Source organism: Aspergillus niger (genome assembly GCF_000002855.4).
Source record: "Aspergillus niger supercontig An09".
Taxonomy (NCBI): Eukaryota; Fungi; Ascomycota; class Eurotiomycetes; order Eurotiales; family Aspergillaceae; genus Aspergillus; species Aspergillus niger.
The window spans coordinates 522,901-537,286 of NT_166525.1; the positions used below are offsets into that span (position 1 = coordinate 522,901).

At 50.2% G+C, this 14,386-nt stretch overlaps 9 protein-coding genes across 9 annotated transcripts; 4 read left to right on the plus strand and 5 right to left on the minus strand.

Moving 5' to 3' along the window:
* Positions 1-9: 9 nt before the first annotated feature.
* On the minus strand, positions 10-299 carry An09g02400 (hypothetical protein; the record flags this gene model as incomplete). Its single annotated transcript, XM_059749659.1, has 2 exons — positions 10-135; positions 183-299. The coding sequence occupies 2 exons, from the start codon at positions 297-299 to the stop codon at positions 10-12; spliced, it is 243 nt and encodes an 80-aa protein (XP_059601331.1).
* A 45-nt stretch (positions 300-344) lies between these two features.
* Positions 345-1,973, plus strand: An09g02410 (uncharacterized protein; the record flags this gene model as incomplete). The annotated part of the gene is made up of 1 exon (XM_001393518.3): positions 345-1,973. One exon carries the CDS (start codon positions 345-347, stop codon positions 1,971-1,973), a length of 1,629 nt encoding a protein of 542 aa, XP_001393555.1.
* A 2,072-nt stretch (positions 1,974-4,045) lies between these two features.
* Positions 4,046-4,542, plus strand: An09g02420 (hypothetical protein; the record flags this gene model as incomplete). Its single annotated transcript, XM_059749660.1, has 3 exons — positions 4,046-4,256; positions 4,333-4,430; positions 4,486-4,542. The coding sequence occupies 3 exons, from the start codon at positions 4,046-4,048 to the stop codon at positions 4,540-4,542; spliced, it is 366 nt and encodes a 121-aa protein (XP_059601332.1).
* An 888-nt stretch (positions 4,543-5,430) lies between these two features.
* An09g02430 (uncharacterized protein) lies at positions 5,431-6,237 on the minus strand (the record flags this gene model as incomplete). Its single annotated transcript, XM_001393520.1, has 1 exon — positions 5,431-6,237. The coding sequence occupies one exon, from the start codon at positions 6,235-6,237 to the stop codon at positions 5,431-5,433; it is 807 nt and encodes a 268-aa protein (XP_001393557.1).
* Positions 6,238-6,775: 538 nt separating this feature from the next.
* On the plus strand, positions 6,776-7,769 carry An09g02440 (uncharacterized protein; the record flags this gene model as incomplete). The annotated part of the gene is made up of 5 exons (XM_059749661.1): positions 6,776-6,907; positions 6,960-7,111; positions 7,175-7,410; positions 7,466-7,600; positions 7,714-7,769. The coding sequence occupies 5 exons, from the start codon at positions 6,776-6,778 to the stop codon at positions 7,767-7,769; spliced, it is 711 nt and encodes a 236-aa protein (XP_059601333.1).
* A 990-nt stretch (positions 7,770-8,759) lies between these two features.
* Positions 8,760-9,525, minus strand: An09g02450 (hypothetical protein; the record flags this gene model as incomplete). The annotated part of the gene is made up of 3 exons (XM_059749662.1): positions 8,760-9,017; positions 9,058-9,350; positions 9,522-9,525. The coding sequence occupies 3 exons, from the start codon at positions 9,523-9,525 to the stop codon at positions 8,760-8,762; spliced, it is 555 nt and encodes a 184-aa protein (XP_059601334.1).
* A 106-nt stretch (positions 9,526-9,631) lies between these two features.
* An09g02460 (uncharacterized protein) lies at positions 9,632-11,005 on the minus strand (the record flags this gene model as incomplete). The annotated part of the gene is made up of 1 exon (XM_001393523.1): positions 9,632-11,005. One exon carries the CDS (start codon positions 11,003-11,005, stop codon positions 9,632-9,634), a length of 1,374 nt encoding a protein of 457 aa, XP_001393560.1.
* Positions 11,006-11,799: 794 nt separating this feature from the next.
* On the plus strand, positions 11,800-13,056 carry An09g02470 (uncharacterized protein; the record flags this gene model as incomplete). Its single annotated transcript, XM_059749663.1, has 3 exons — positions 11,800-11,996; positions 12,066-12,571; positions 12,623-13,056. The coding sequence occupies 3 exons, from the start codon at positions 11,800-11,802 to the stop codon at positions 13,054-13,056; spliced, it is 1,137 nt and encodes a 378-aa protein (XP_059601335.1).
* Positions 13,057-13,099: 43 nt separating this feature from the next.
* On the minus strand, positions 13,100-13,798 carry An09g02480 (hypothetical protein; the record flags this gene model as incomplete). Its single annotated transcript, XM_059749664.1, has 3 exons — positions 13,100-13,374; positions 13,461-13,517; positions 13,687-13,798. The coding sequence occupies 3 exons, from the start codon at positions 13,796-13,798 to the stop codon at positions 13,100-13,102; spliced, it is 444 nt and encodes a 147-aa protein (XP_059601336.1).
* Positions 13,799-14,386: the final 588 nt, after the last annotated feature.

A 14,386-nucleotide genomic window follows, 5' to 3' on the forward strand; every position in this document is an offset into this window, starting at 1 on the left:
CCGAATACACTAGTCCCAAAGTAGTATAAGTGCAGAATCCTCAAAGATGCAGGCGGTGGGGATGGTCCCCTGTCCCTGTTGAAAGTAGACTATCGACCTGCTCGCCTCCACCTGGTCTGCTCTCTTGAGCGCGTTCTAGATCATCCATGATTCTATTCTCATCTGAACACCTCCTCCTCTACCCTCCTCGGTACTTGAGTGAGCCCCCGCCCTTTCCGCATTCTGACTGAATCCTCAATCGCTTCTAATCCATCGCTGGTTGCTGGCTCAACCTCACCTGTTCCGCGCGGTAGACGCATCTCCTGCCTTTTCTTTGACCGACCGGACGTCTCTTTGGCGACAATATGTCGTCGACTGACAATGGCCTTCTATCCCCACCGCCAGTCCATAATATCCCCCTCAATGATTTAGAATCCAGTCGCCCTCGCCGTTATCACACCCCAAATTGGCCCGATCTAACCGACCCCTCGGCTCTCGCTCCTCATGTCAAGCAGCACATGGATAACGGCATCGACCGTCTGGACGACTTCTTCACTAAGGTCGCCATCTTCATAACTCCGAGTTACTTGCAGCATCATGTTGGCGGCAAGTCGCAGCCCCCGTCTAGACAACATGCGATCGCAGCGTTGGATGGTCTGCGCGGCTGGGCCTGCCTGCTGGTCTTCAACTTCCACTTCCTCTTCACATATACCTGGAAGGTTGCCGTGGGCTGGGGATTCAACAATGAGAATTTCAGCGTGCTGCAGCTCCCTATCATACACATGCTGGTCTCTGGTCATATAATGGTGGCTATCTTCTTCGTCATCTCCGGTTATGTGCTCTCCTACAAGCCATTGAAGTTGATTCGCAGTCGCTCCTGGGAACAGACCTTCACTACCTTAGCCTCATCTACCTTTCGCCGCGCACTCCGTCTCTACATCCCGTCTGTCGTCGGCATCTTATTGGTCTTTATCGCGGTCCGGTTGGGTGTGTACAACTACTCACATAAAGTCCTCGTAGAGGGCCACACCATCCTCGGCACGAACGAACAGCACCCTCCAATCATGCGGTCCTTCTACAAACAATACTGGGATTGGTACCTGACAATCGTTCATCTGATGGATCCTTTCAACTGGGCTCTTTACTACAACTACTATAATCCCCATCTGTGGACCATCCCCGTCGAGTTTCGCAGCTCTATCGTGCTCTTCCTCACCCTCCTGGGCACCTCTCGCTTGACAACACCCGTACGTATCTCGCTTGTCAGTGGCCTGGTTTGGTTCTGTATGCGCTGGGGTCGTTGGGACATTGTCCTCTTTTTGTTCGGCATGCTGATGGCGGAGGCGGATCTTATCAACGGCACCTGGGAGCGACCTGCGAATGAGAGCGAGTCGAAGCCCAGACCTGGGCACCGACACTTCCTCCCGAAGCAGCAAAATGCCCTTAGACAAATGCTACCTTTCCGTCTCTCTGCCCGCAATCTTTGGATCGGCCTCTTCGTCCTCGGTCTGTATCTGGGATCCGCCCCGAACACCGGCTACAAGTGGACTCCCTTCTACCGTTGGACTTGGGAGATTACCCCTCGAACCTACCCGGAGCCGCATCGATTCCCCCAGACCCTGGGCGCTGTACTCATTGTGTTCAGCATCAACCACTCGAAGGATCTCCAAAAGCTCTTCATCCACCCTGTCTCACAGTACCTAGGCAAGATCTCATTTGCCTTCTACATTGTCCACGGGCCCATTCTCCACTCGCTGGGCTACTCTCTCATGCCTAACATCTGGGCCGTCGTTGGAAAAGAGACCAACTTCCAGTACTGCCTGGGCTTTTTGATTGGTTGGCTCATCTGTCTTCCCATCTCCCTCTGGGCTGGTGATGTCTTCTGGCGTGCGGTGGATATTCCCAGCGTGAAGTTCGCCCGTTGGCTGGAAGACAAGCTCATCGTGAAACCAGCTAAGCCCGAAAGCTCCAGCTCGAACTCACACCTGCACTAGCTGAGTGCATTAACGCTGGATGTTCGGTCATAGCGTTGGCCTGCGAAGTCCACCGCTTCATTGTAGGCTCTAACCTCCATCATCTTCCTCTTGCCTAATTCACGAAGCGCGCTCGAAATGGCTGGATTCCCCAAGCTAGCGAGCAGACGCCCGCCCTCAAGTGAGGAACTCATCTCTGTATCCTCCTCACATGCAGTGAAACAATTGAGATTTAGCGCGAACACGGATTAGTGACCTGCAATGGAGCGACCTTGACACAGCGGATAACGGGAAACGAGATGCAAGTGTGGGGTCAGCTGGGGTCGCAAGTGAGTCTTTAGGGGTGGATCAATTATTGATGTGAAACGGCAGACGGCTGTAAAGAAACCGATGCTGCCACTTGTATATCTTGAAGCGTTGTATATAGAACCGCCGTCGACCTGGCTGAGAAGTCAGTAGACGGTCATGTAGCTCGGCGCCGGCCGCCAGCCCCAACAGCTCCGGCATGGCCCGCAAGGCGCCGAAACGGAGTAAGGAATGAAACCATGATCAGTTAGATACAGGACTTGTGTTCAAATGATGATGTTACTCTACATTGATAGTGTTGCTCCTGTCGAACCCTGTTCTCCGCGCCCCCGCGGAGGTCTTTTGGAATGGCCAGCAGTTGTCTCAGTTAGCCTGGGGCTGGCTAGCTACAGGAATTTCAGCTCTATTGTCGCGGTCCTCTAGGATGTGTATACATTCACTAGCATTCGTGCACTATAGCAGGTTTCTAGCTACTATCTATTGAGTCAGTTGGTAGTGCGGTGACAAGGTCGGTGTTTATCCATGGGAATGAGTACAAGCTGGTGGCATGCAAGCGAGATGTTGCTGCAATGAATGATCATACATTCCCTGCATTAGCTCCTCGTGAACTTCTTCTATATACCAGCTTCTGTATATATCAATCGCCCTCCATCCTATCAGGTGCTGATTTCCGCTATCGCGGGGGTTCCACTATGTGACTGCTACTTCTATCTCACAGAGTACGCTGCGAACCCGCTTGTTACACATCCAGTACACCATCTCAGACTCTTACGTTGCCAATCTCTCGGTTAGGAAAATGAAGATCGAGAGATCGGAAACCCTGGCACTAGTACACTGCCAATCCAGTAAATGAAGATCATCCAGCCGGATTTGCTGTGAACCAGGTACAGAAGGTTTGAATAGACTCTAGCTGCTCCGTAGATAGTTGAAGATCGCTGCAAAGATCAACAGGGCCATGGAAGACAATAAGACCCGGTGATTGAACGAACCAAGCACCGTGCTTGCTCCAAGTAACCTGTTGGTAGACTGCATAATGCAGATCGATGCTGCCTCCGCAGATCGTCGCACGGGGTTCTCATTCTAGCTCCTGCCCTCGCATATCAGGCTATGCTAATCATGGGGTTCGGGTGCCTGGACCCCGTGTTCCTACAATAGTCGTCATCGGTTCTAAAGAAGACACCGACCATGCCAAGATTCGATTCATAGCAAAACAATCAGCTAGCATTACTTACCTTACCTAGTAGTGATATCCAATCTTCCTTCCATAGGGGACTACCGTTGTCTTTCATCTCCAGTAGATATCTACCTCACCGCCGGATGTCTGTCTTAGCCGGTCTGCGCATGCTAGGAATGTCTTGCCCAGCCCTTGTTTCAACCCTGCCTGCCAGTTCCCCAACAATGTCAGCTTGAGTTTCGGAACCCCAAGCCAAAACATCTATCCCCTCATGCTGTGTGCTGTATAGCTAGCTTCCTGTCTCTTCTGATTATCCCTTGTTAGGTATCGATCTGCTAACAACCCATGGAGCTAGCTACAAGTAAGGGCCGCTGTCACTGCAGGAGTCTCAGCATTGACAAATAACATGTCACCTTCTGACGTGAGGGGTGGAGGTACCTCAGCTGCCTCCAATACTACTATGTTGTGAAAGTGAGGTCGCTCCCCAAATCAGAAGGGACATAAATACCGTCGAATCATCCGGGGATCATAGCTTGTTCTCCAATCGCTCATCCACAGGATATCCAATCCAGATCATTTGAGATATCAAGCCACTACGACTCAAAACTCCAAAATGAAGTTCATCCTCCCCGCCGTTCTCTTCCTCGCCTCTGCCGTCTCCGCGCAGAATGTCGTCCTCGACTACAGCGACGGTATCCCGCTGTGCTGCACCACCCACGACCTCGTCTCCGAGGCCGAAGACGAAGTCATTCAGCAGGTGACCAGCGCTTTCGAGAGTGACGGCGGTGGTGCCTGGGATCTTGGTGAGGCCATTGCGGGTGAATGTAAGTGGACGCCATATTCTAAGCTGGGATGGATAGCATAATTGGGAATTGAAATTAACTGGATTGCAATTCATAGGCCAGACTGCATTCCCCACTGGCTTCGCTGGTGGCAACCGCACCGACTGCCCCGAGGACCTGACTGCCATCTGGTGCAAGAAGCACGCTCCCTGGACCGTAAGTATTACAGCTAATCTGAATATGGATGATTCAATGCTGATGCCATTCACAGTTGACCATCAACGGTACCTCGACCCCCCGTGATGCCCACGGCCAGTGCCACTACTAGATAGACTATTTGTCAACGACGAGTGATGGAATGTGGAATGTGTTGGGCGACAAAAGATGACTGATGTTGAGGAGAGTAACGAGGTTCAATGAGGAAATGATGCATCGTGGTACGACTAGATAGATAGATGAAATAAAAAGCTTCATCGCATAACTCCGTGGCCGATCCTGAGATGGAGTTTACCTCTGACACACCCGGTAACTAGTAACAGAATAAATAGAGAACACTTCATAGGCTAGCACCACTCTTGGAGCTCGGTTATTTCGACTCCAAGAAGCGTTATCATTGGATTTTCTTTATTCAAGCATGCAAGGCCCTTGATACCCCTTGCATAACGTGACCGAGGTAGAGAAAAGGGTATTTTGTTGACTTGCCTTAAGTGGATAATGGAAAGAGCTGTTCTGCCAAGAACAAGGACTAGGTTTGACTGGATTGAGAATATTAGGAAGTAGGTTGAACATCATATACTCTTAGGGAGAATAAGTGAACTGCGGGGATAATTGAAGTTTCAATTAATGGGAGGTATGTCAAGAAGGTTAAGGAGATGAAACCTTGCTCACACCGCAAGTCCCAGTATCTACTGCTGTCTCATACCGGCTAGTCGTGATAAGCCACTGCCTCTAATGCCATTGCCTCGCGTAAAGAGAATAGGTATTCTCGTACGAATCGTTCTTCACTAAACCTCCAGCTGTGCCAGAACAACTAGAATAGTGCTAGAAAAAAGCATTGTATCGATGTGTTCTTGTGAGTACTAGCTGTGCCAATGATTCAGCTAGTCATCAATACCATTACTCAACATAATATATATGATCTGTATCCCTCTACCTATTACTATCAATTTATCAATAGGATACAATCTATGCAAATCTATAATCTACATCCCACACCTCACTCTCTACCCTCCAAAAACCCAGCAATCCGGCGATACATCTCCACCGGATTCGAATACATAGGAAAATGCCCACTTTCAGCAATCATCGCCAACTCGATCCCCTCCTTCTCCAACCTGGGCAAATACGACAACCCCCGATTCTCCTCCCCGAACATAAACATCTTCCTACAGGGCAGCCCCAGAAACATCCCCATTAAATCCTCCTCATCCGACAACTTCACCATCGACTCAAAGATCGGCCTCACAGCACCCGACCGGACCCTCGCGCGCAATGTACTTGCATACAAAGGACTGGCATACGACTCCGCCGTTGCCGTACGGACAATAAAAGCATCCATAAACGCCTCCGGATCATCGGCCGGGAACTGAAAGATCTGACGACTAAGGAAGCAGTCCTCGGGGGCAAGATTTCCCTTGATGTCGACGAAGCTCAACACACGATCGGGGAGCCTATGCGCCAGCAGAAGCGCAGTAAGTCCGCCCATGGAGTGGCCCATGAGGTGGAACTGATCGATGCCGAAATGCGCGAGGACCGCTTCCGCGGTGGCAACTAGGAAGGGAATGTCGACGACGGAAAGGTCGTCGGTATGTGAGTGTCCGCACCCGGGGGCGTCGAATGCCAGATAGGCATACTGTTGGAAGGATGGATGCACGATTATATCGGCTATGTCTTCTTTGCAGGAGCCGAAGCCGTGCAGGAAGACGATTGGTGGGTTGGAGTTGAGCTTGTTGTTGTGGATGGTGGAGATTTCGAGGCGCACGCCATTGACTTTGAGCGGGATGGTTGAGTATGTGAGCGGCATGATGGTGAGGGGTATGTGCTTTGGCGACCGCGTGTTGATCCGACGATGGTGTTGCTTTGCATGATTCGATGCTTGGACAAGCTATATATGCATCCTGACGTCAATCCATGGGTTGATGGACGTCGGCGAAATGTCGACTTGCCGGTCCCGCGCCGTTGCGGGAGGGGCCGGATATAGATAGACCCCTTTTGCCCTGGGTTGGAGTGCTGCTGGGGAGAGTGCCTTTTGACCGATCAATTAGAGTCTAGACATGGGGATTCGGAGATGTGAAAATTGTGTGTATAGGAGAAGGCAGATAATAATGCCTGGGCTCTCGGTTGAACTCCGATTCTACCGTTCGGAATCTATCAGACTGTCCCGATGCTTACTGTTATAATGTTTCCCATTGCAGCTGCTCTCCGGCACATGTAGTTGATTAATTCTCCATTCCTTCTGTTATATGGCCTTTTCTCCAAGATAATCCTACATCGAATCATAACAATTATCCGAGTTGTATTCTACACACCTTACCAGCAATTCATACTAGAAATACTCAGCCATGACAGTCGCAACATTCAACCCGCAATTGCGACTCCTTAATGCTCTCCGAGCAAATGCAAAGCCCATAATGACATTCCTGGGCCTTCCCTCTTTCCGCACAGCTCAGATAGTAGCCCAGACCGGCCTTGACGTCAGTAACTATCCTACCCATCAATCCACCCGCTAAGCTGATAATCAAAAAGGGCATTATCATCGACTGCGAGCACGGCCACATAAGCGATGACTCAATGCACAGCGCAACAGCAGCTATAGCTTCATTAGGAGTATCGCCGCTTGTCCGTCTGCGAATGACTCACTCGGACTTAATTAAACGGGCCCTGGATGCCGGCGCACAGTAAGTAGCACTCCAGTCTACCTATTATTGATATATAATATACGTAAGTAATTAATATTCAAGCGGAATTGTGGTCCCGCAAATCAACACCGCCGAAGAAGCCCAAACAGTGGTCTCTTACTCCAAGTTTCCCCCACAAGGGCTTCGCGGACAAGGATCGGCCTTCCCGGCGTTTACGCACAGTATTGATCTCCCGACGTATATCAAGACAGCGAATGAGACCTTGATTACGTGTATTCAGATCGAAACTAAACAGGGAGTTGAGAATGTTGAGGAGATTTGTGCGGTACCTGGTGTTGGTGAGTTGCGCCCATACTCGTTTGTCGATGGTGTCAAGTGGGCTGACTAGAATAGATATGATTTTCATTGGTCCAAACGACCTAGCACTGTCACTATTGGGCTATGTGCCCGCGAGAGGTGACGAGCCTGAGTTTGTGCAAGCTATTGAGAAGATTGTAGCTGGGGCTCGGAAACATGGGAAGTGGGTTGGTAGGCTCTCGAATAATGGGACATTGGGCAAAGAGCACTTGAAAGTCTTTGATACGGTGGCATTGAGCTATGATATTCGGGCGATGCAGAATTGGTATACTAGTGAGTTGCAGGTGGCGCGGTCGTGATGCGTTTGGAGTCTTTGGAAGATTTGAAATATTGGGTGTAGATTTGTGGAGACGATTAACGCCAGTAGAGGCTCGCACTCGTACAGTTATCACTCTGACTGAATACCCATCAATTAGGTCCTCGTTTAGAGTATCATATAGTCGGCGTTCGTTAAACTCCGCTAGGCTTGTAATCAAAGCGTTGTCATGCCAAGATACACATATCAGGAATGGAATTAAATGAAGTCATAGGAGGGCACAGGGTCTTCGTACTAAGATATGGCAATATGGAGACCATATAACTGTAAGGTTTCTCTCGGATAATGGAGCTGTTCTGAGGACGTTGCTTAGGAGTGTGTTGTGTTAACTCTGATATCGTCAAACCTAGTATAACCGAGACATCGCAGTGGCTCGATGCTGGTATGATACTCAGGCAAGATCAATCACGGTATGATGACAGCCAAAAATTGGATGAGTAGGGTGTTTCGTTGTTGTCATCCTCAAGTGTGGGTATAGAGGTATTGTGAGAACCCTTGATGCCAACGAAGTGGAGACAGTGGAGCACTCTAGCAATATCACTTCCAGATTAACCTGAGACATGACAAAGGACCTTGAGAGCAGAGAGGCAGAAGGGACTAGGGTCAATGTGTAAATCGCTTTGGTGACATAGATAGATATGTAGTGAGATGTCTCTGTTCAGGCATGAATGACGGCTCATATTTTTAATCTCTGTGTATCAACATCAAAGAGCTGTATCTTTGTATCAGGAGTGCTAAGAGAACTGCATCAGATTGTCTTGCAGATCGTGAAGAGCATAGAGTATCTAAAGACTATCAAGACACAGCCGCTAGGTCCCTGAGCAAGGAACGGACCATTTCTTAGCCTTACTAGGCGAAGCAAACTAAAATAAGCTGGCTTGGCTGTCCGCATGAATATTTATATCTCACCCTGTGGATAATATACCGGTTGTCTGCCCGATCACCAGTCTATGATCACACAGCAAAAGCACAATTCCACTACTTTCTCAAGCTTTCCATTCCGAACAATAACCTTCAATCAAAACGAAGACCACTCTCGCACACTCCGCCCTTATCTCGAGCATGCTCGCCGCAGCAGCTCCTACCAGCAGCTCCTTCCAGCTCGTCATCAGCTCCAACACCGACAACCTCAATGGCCGCGCCCTCATCAGCCAGTGAGACGCCTTCATCGTGGCCCCGAGCGGCGAACACGGCATAAACTTCACCGGCGGTGATGGCATTCTGGGCATCGAGAACGGCGACGTTGGTAAGTCTCTGATGCATATGATCAGTCTAATTCGACAGTACGCTAATACGAGTATACTCAGTCTACGTTGGCACCGATGGCCATGTTGACCTCAAGAGCACCGACGGTGTCCAGTCCGGTGGCTTGACCCAGGGCTTTACTACGGGCTCCGACAACACCCTCGAGTGGGCTCAGGGCAACTTCTATGCCTGCCCTCACCAATCCCTGTACGCTGCAGGCGAACCGACCTACATGATCTACACCAGCCGCTCTGGTGTCACTCTTTCCAGCACCTGTGTTCAGGTTGCTCTCCGAGAGGTTTCTGCTTAGGGTAGCTGCTTTAAGTTTCTGGATTTCTGAAGATTGTGTGTAGGATTGGGCTTATGATGGACACTCAACTAAGACATTCGTTACAATAAACTGATGAATTACGTGCTTTCACTTTTCAACCTTTTATGTTACATGTAATTGATGTTACTGTCTAAGGTCCTGGATTAAGAGACATTCCTAACCTGGGGTTTATTGTAATTCAGAGCAACTCGCGATGTGACACATCGAAGATTAAAGTAAAGGTCAACGTATATAATCTATATGCGCTTATTGCCAACCCTGTGTGAATATTTGGACAGAATTTTCACCATAGTGGCTGAAATATATCCCATTAATTCTTACGCTGCAGTGTGTGATATCCAAGCTGCTTCCGTGCCTCTCCAATGCTTGCTCCACCCATGATCATTTCGCGAATGCCTTCCTCGCTCTTTTCAATCTTCTGAGCAACTTCCGCCACTTCCCTCGCCCGATGCCGAGGGACAATGACAACACCGTTGGCATCAGCAACCACGATATCACGGGGGTTGACACGGACTTTGCCAATTCCCACAGACTCATTGACGCCTCCGACTTGCACCCGGTCCTTGCCAGTCCGCATCCAACGCCCTGCCGTGAAAATAGGGTACTCGTTCTTGATTGCGCGATTTACATCACGGCAGACACCGTCGATGACAGTGCCAGCAATGCCTCGCAGGCCAGCATATTGCGTCATAATATCTCCCCAAACAGTGCAATCAGTACGGCCGCCGTTGTCAATGACCACAAAGTCACCCTCGGCGACATCGTCAATGAAGTCGCCAACACTGCCTGGGGGATCGCTAGCAGGAACATAGCGCACGGTAAAGGCCGGCCCTACCGTTACCTTTTCGTAGTTGGTCAAAGGCATGATACCAAGCGCCTGTCCAGGAATACCAAGCTTATCAAGCGCATCCGAGATGCCAGGGGTATCTGATTCAGCAAACAGGGCAGCCAGCTCCGCGTCTTCAGGGCTCGCTTTCTTGGGGTTGGATGACGACGAGGACGATGAACTAGCCGGGGCAGACTCATCACTGGAGCGGATAGCCTCAAACTGCTTATCATGCATAACCTCAGAGACAGGGTTTCCAGCTCTCACAGCCTGCACCATGCGGTTTTGGCGACGATCAATGCGTTCACCCAAGTCCAGAACTTCCTCAATGCGCGCAGCCGGCACAAACACTGTTCCACAGATATCGGCAATCACGTAGTCATCTTGGTTGACGGTGACACCGCGGACCTGCAATGGTGTACCGGACTCGAGCTGCACTAAGCGGTTTCGCGCGCTGATCATCGTCACTCCCCGGCCATAGACAGGATAGTTGACGTCCTTGCTGCCGTCGATATCACGGCTCATGCCATCGATGATGGTCCCGCGGATGCCTTTCTTCTTCGAAGCATTGGCGATGATATCGCCCCAGCATGAAATGCCCTCAGTGCCGCCTGAAATGACTAGAATGCGGTCATTTGTTGTGACGGCGTCGATGACCGGTGTGAGGAGATGGGTTGTGGGAGCAGCGTCGGTCTTGGGACCGACTTTGACTGTGCTGGCTCGTCCTACTATTTTCGGGCAGTCCCAGAGCGGTCGTAAACCATATGTGGCGCCTTTGAGGTCTAAGAAATCTAATGCATCGGACACTGTGTTGGTGTCTAGGGCGGAGAGTCGCTTCAATATGGTTGATTCAGTCATTATGGAGGTCGGTTGATTCAAGTAAAATGATAATGATAGGATGGAGTATTGGACGTATCACTTGATTGGGGAAGAATGATTACAGGAAGAAGATGATAAAGGGAGAACAGCCTCCTACTAATAGGTAACGATTCCATTTATATTGATTAGCATTCTGCTTTATAGTTCGGCAAGCTAACCGATCTGCGGAGGACTTCTCGGCGCTGAGGAATCATGCCGTTCAAGTGGCGGAGGTCCATTTCCCGCTGCCGTGGCTGCAGCAATCGTCGGCACAGTTACATTTCCCCGATCCCCTCTGAAGATCGAAAGGAACCGGCCCTACCAGCTCCGTCGGAGTCGTAATTGTGGCCCTATGATATTAGCTATTGCTAAGAGAGCCCTAGACCGAGGCTAATCCTGACGTAGGTCAGGCACTCTGCGCGCTATGCGTAGACATCTCGCGTCTGTTAAGACAGATTATATCTAACTAATGTCCTCTGAAAGATTCTTTGGCTAGGAGGTTCAAGTTGGAGAACCCTGCCAGGCCATTATCTCCACTTCCTGCTATTAACCAGAGACTTCCAATCCCTCACAGGATCTGTACCAGTTAGAAACTATCTTCACTCTCGATGACATTGACAGGAGCGAGACACAGCGCTAGTCCCAACACGGCCATCCATCGCATCAAACATCACGTGATGTGACGACACCGTATTGCCGACATCTACCGCTTTGGGGGAGGATCCAGTGCTCATCGCGGGAATAGTAATCATACCGATAATTATCCCGGCCACTAGTGAGTCTCTTGGATCAAAATGTCTCTGTCCAAGAACTTCATCCGCTCAAGCCGCACCACCCAGCAATCGCTATGTCGATGCAGCATATCCCGCCGACAGGTGCAGCCTTCACAGGAACGCCACTTTAGCCGATCTCGCGCTGTCGCCGCCCCAGTGACCGGAGCAAGTGAAGCCGAAGTCCAAGCAGCTCAGAAATACTGCTCGAATCTTCTTCTGTAAAGTCTTTCCAGTTGATTACCCATTTCAACCGGCAATCTATCTAATACATTCTTGGATCATGCCAGACAATACGACCGTCCCTCCTATACCCTGAGCACCTTCATCCCCCGAAATGCGCAATCTTTCTACATCGCTCTTCGAGCTCTTAATGTCTCTCTTTCCCTAATCCCCGACACCACCTCCTCCCACACCATCGGGCTTATGCGCCTCCAATTCTGGCGCGATGCAGTTGCCAAAACACTATCCGGTTCACCCCCGAAAGAGCCAATTGCTATTCTCCTCGCCTCTGCCATTTCAGACCTAGCCGAGCGAACACAAGGCCGGGCGCGCATCAGCAAAGGCTGGCTGAACAGAATGATCAATGCCCGCGAACAAACCCTTACCAACGACCCGTACCCTGATATCGCGGCACTCGAGTCCTACGCCGAAAGCACATACTCGACATTGCTCTACCTCACACTCTCAGCACTCCCCATGACCTCGGTAACGGCGGACCATGTGGCGTCGCATATTGGAAAGGCAGCCGGTATCACAGCTGTACTTCGTGGTTTGCCATTGGTAGCATTCCCGGGTGCATCAACCCAACGTCCCGACCAGGCTGGTACGACAATGGCCGGTGGAGCTAAGCAGGGAGCCGTAATGCTGCCATTGGATGTAATGGCGCAGGCTGGAGTGAAAGAAGAAGAGGTGTTTCGCCTGGGCAGTGAGGCGCCAGGATTGCGGGATGCTGTTTTTGCGGTGGCCACTCGCGCCAGCGACCACCTGATTACCGTGCAGCAGATGCTAAGCAATATTCGTGCTGGGCAAGATGCAGGACATGATTTTGAGCACGGGCATGAAGAGGATCATCAGTATGATCTCGGATCCCAGAATGAGACACCGCTTCAGGAGGTCAATCGTGCCTTTGGAGTGTTTATGCCGGCCGTTGGAACGCGGCTGTGGCTGGATAGGTTGGAGAGTCATGATTTTGATATCTTCCAGCCTGAACTTCTCCGGTCGGATTGGAAGCTCCCTTGGAAGGCTTATATGGCTTTTACACGGAAGACATTCTCTTAACCTGTGAGCCTTCGACATTTGGTTAGTGTATGTGTATGATATGTTAGATGTACAATAGTATCGTGCACCAGGCTAGGACCTGGCCGGCTTTACACAGTATGGCAAGAACCTTGCCATACTTCGCCGTAACACAAGATTCGTTCCATGAAGGGGCAGAAGCCGTACTCGAGCACTGAATCTCAGTTCTATGAAGTTGGGGAGTTCCTGTAGGCAGACTGCACCTGACTCCTTCCCCCCTTGCTTCCACGACCCTCTCCTGCATAGACCCAGACGGGCCTCTACTTGTCTCAGTTAGCTTGAATATGACGATGCCTTGATCTTGACACCTCATCCCTCACTTTGGTCTACGTACCCTAATACTATCAAGATTCATCCTGTGCAAAGCGGGAAAACTCTGCACATACCGGAAGGGTTCCTGAATGTAATACCTCCAATAGCAGAGAGATTACCATCTCGCGTGACTGCGGCTAATACCAGGTTTACTCTGGTCGGTCATATCAGAGCTGTTGTGACAATATCAAAGCCAAGCCGGCTAGGCTACCTAATGATTTACTTTACTGTCCACATACGAAAGAAGCTACTGTACATTCTTGCTCAGTCAACGTTATGGGACATCTAATTGCCACTCACCGATAAAAGGTAAAGTGGATACAGGTCGTGTGCTGCTACGCCAATTGCCTTGCTGGAGATGGAGAGGCTCTGCCTCTTGAGAGGTCAGTACCTGTCCTACCTGTCTCGACATGAAAGACTCGACCCCTTCAGGATAACCAATCCCTCACACCCATTTGTCATAAACCAGGAGTAAAGTGTGCATTGATTCGCATTATCGCACATTTCTTTGCCGGGGCATTTCGTGGCTGAGACTGGGTAATTCATGTTGATGCAGTTCTACTCCGACTAGCTCTACTCAGTCGATGCGCGATTGAGAGCCTGAAGGATCTAGATCCAGCAGCAGATCACCCTTGCATTGCACCAACCAGGGACAAAGCCTAAATGTGTAAAAGGCAACTACTAGTAAGTACGTACATGGCGATTCGCTAATCAGAAGATCCGCTCATTTCATTCATCATACTACCGACCAGTTACGGAATCAAACGCTCTACCGACGTACAACAAACCCATTACATACATAGTCGTTCATCATTCTAATGGCACCAGGCCACACGCTCTCATGCAATCATCAAACATACATACATCCCAAAACAAGAAAGCTACTCCCTGATTTCCCTCGCCGGCCCATTACTAGGCTCCCGCATTAAATCCGCCCTTTTATCCAGCATCGCCTCCGCCATAAACGGGCTTCTCTCACGAATGCTCTTCCCCCAAACAA